The sequence below is a fragment of the Odontomachus brunneus genome, unplaced genomic scaffold (assembly GCF_010583005.1).
Source record: "Odontomachus brunneus isolate Ranch 3 - 2012 unplaced genomic scaffold, Obru_v1 Obru_scaffold_107, whole genome shotgun sequence".
NCBI classification, from domain to species: Eukaryota; Metazoa; Arthropoda; class Insecta; order Hymenoptera; family Formicidae; genus Odontomachus; species Odontomachus brunneus.
The window spans coordinates 238,413-241,176 of NW_022639557.1; the positions used below are offsets into that span (position 1 = coordinate 238,413).

The window sequence follows — 2,764 nt, forward strand, 5'->3', positions numbered from 1 at the left end:
CAGCCGGCCGGTCGTCCGAGGGTACATCGCACCGACGGAATCGTGTCCATTGTATATCCTCGGCGTTATGTTAACCGCGAAATTTGCCGCCCTGGAGACAATAGCGTCGTGAGCGGAGAGACGAGAACGGATGTCCCCCGGCCTGATTGAACATTCTCGCGAGCGACTCTTATTTTTCTTCATTTAACTCCGAGAGCGGTGAAACCGTAGACGATCTCTCTTTGCGCACGCATCACGCACGCGCGCGCATACGTAGAATTGCAGCCAAAAGCGAAAAAGAGGGAAAAAGAAAACAAGAGAAAGCAAACGCCAATTAATTACGATTGACCATCGCGGGGCAAGAGGAGGCTGGAGAAATCGACGGAAACGCGGATACTTTAAACAAAAGCCTGGTCCGGGCATTGTATCTGATCGCGAATAGACAGGCGAGCGCAGCGGAGCAGTGATACAGAGCGGGCGGACCTGCAAATAGACAAACGGATCGCTAGATAGGTAGTTTGATAGAATATCGATGGCGGCGGAAAGAGAGGGATCTCGCCCGCGGAAACGGGAAGGGAATACATCGCGACAAGACCGCCCGCCGCGTAGCAAGAGTGCGTTCATCCTGCGAGAGTGCATACACACAGGCGGAAAGGGGAACGACGCGCGGGTGGTCGTGGGGCGTCGCGGGTTGTGCTCGCCTATCGGGGGCGGCTCGGGGTTGTTCGGAATCTATCGGTGGACCAGATTTTACTCGTACGTACGCACGTTCACCCCCACGGCGCGGCGCCGTCGGGGATGCGTGTCGGTTTGCGTGTGCGCGCGCGCGTGTATATTTTCGCGTGTGGGTGTGTCGGGTGTACACGTGGGTGTACGTCGCCTCTGCGTGGGTGTTTGACACGGATGGTGTGTACGTGTGTATGTGTGAGCGCGCGCGTGTATTCACATTCGACAGTGTAAGACAGCTTCGGTAACGAGGGTGGCGCAAGCGCGGTCCCGTGCGCTCGCGCACTCGCGGCGCCGCGCTTCGTCATCGTCGTCGTCGCCACCGCCGTCGTCGTCGTCGTCGTCGTCATCGTCGTCGTCGTCGTCGTCGTCGTCGTCGTCGTCGTCGTCGTCGTCGTCGTTCTCGCGAGGAAATTGATTCTGCGCGGAACGACGGGGGTAGACCAGCGGAGCCGTGCACCACCACCAGAGAGGAGCCGGGCTCGGCGGGCCGCGCATACTCTACCGGGTAATATTCGCGAGTCAAGTCGTGAGGTCCGCGTTCCGCACGCACTACGTTGTCCGCCGTCCGCTGTCGGCGGCCCCGATCTATCAGCGTATTATGTAAGGGGGATGTTGCAATCATCATCGCCGCTGCCATCGTCACCGTCGTCGTTCCCCGACGCTACGATACACGCGCTTCGTGTAATTGGCTACTGCTGCTGCTGCTGCTGCTGCTGCTGTCATTGTCGCCGCTGTTGCCGTTGCTGAAGAGCCGCAGGACAGCCGCAGGAGCGCACGGAGAGCTGCCTCTCCGACATGCGAAGAGACGCGTCCGTTGCGACGACAGGCAACAACAACAACAACAACAACAACGACGACGACGAACAAGGATCGCAGGCAGCCCCAGTGAGACGCCCGTCCGTCGACGAACGACAGGAGCACTCATGGAACTGAAAATCCTGCTGTGGGTGCACATCGTAGGTGAGTTGCCACGACGTTGCTTTCGACACGACGCTCGCGGCCGCGCCGCGACCACCTCCGCACCCTGACTCCGCGCCCTGACGCGTCCCAGTCTCTGTGCTCCCGATCAGCCCTTCCGCCAATGTGGACATTAGTTACAAACGCCTAACGTACACGGATCTCCCTATTCTCCTGTGACTCTGATTTTATGCTGCGCCCGTCCCTGCACCCATCATCCTCGTCGTTCGCACACCACCGTCGTTGTCGAATGCGACTCGCACGCACCCCGGGCCACTCACCAGACGCTTTCGTGTCTGAAGAATCGCGTGTCTTCCCGCTATGCTTCCCAGCCGCTTTGCACGTTCATTGCACCCGATAGACAGTATCCGGTATAGATCCATCCTTGCAACCACTCCGACCGGCTGTGTGTGCGCGCGTGTACGTGTATATATGTGCATGGTTGGGGCGATCGCTGCACCCTACGACTGTCGAATAATACGTGGACATGCGAATCGTTCTTCTATCGAGACAGAAAGAAGGAGGAAGTGAGAAGGATCGAGCATTGTCGCGCGATTGTACGTCACTATTATCACGTAAAGGTCGTCGTCGTTGCGAAACACGACAGATAAGATAATGTGGTCACCGTGGTGCAAGCGTTGTATTTGGCGAACAACATGTTTTCGCATCTATGACGCGAATTTCGATCTTAAGAGATAAATTATTATTACGTAGCGCGCGAGCTCGATGAATTCATTATATTAATGAGGATTAAATCGAAACACAGGTATCAAGGCAGATCAAATTTATCGTCGCGCGTCGAATCGTATCGGTCCACCACGTACTGTGAATATGAGTGAGAGAAAGAGAGAAAAAGAGAGAGAGAGAGAGAGAGAGAGAGAGAGAGCAAAGGAGATATATACGGCTCGTACGTTCTCGCCATTAATTTATTCCCCCGTGGAAACTCACGCTCTAATGCACCGGGGCGCTGGACGATTTTTCACGATATCAGAAACTTTCCCCATTACACGCATTAGCATAAAGCGTGTATAGATTTACATACATATATACATATATATATATATATATATATATATATATATATATATATATATATATA

The 2,764-nt window shown here is 54.7% G+C and overlaps 1 protein-coding gene across 2 annotated transcripts in view; it reads left to right on the forward strand.

The window, feature by feature from the left end:
- The first annotated feature begins 1,102 nt into the window (after nucleotides 1-1,102).
- Nucleotides 1,103-2,764, forward strand: part of LOC116849129 — an 18,619-nt gene continuing 16,957 nt past the window's right edge. The window contains exon 1 of one of the 2 annotated variants that reach the window (XM_032825985.1): nucleotides 1,103-1,668. In XM_032825985.1, the coding sequence (XP_032681876.1) occupies nucleotides 1,632-1,668 (37 nt within the window). In that variant the 5' untranslated portion in view covers nucleotides 1,103-1,631. The remainder of the gene's footprint in view (nucleotides 1,669-2,764) is intronic. The other variant, XM_032825986.1, reaches the window with a different exon arrangement.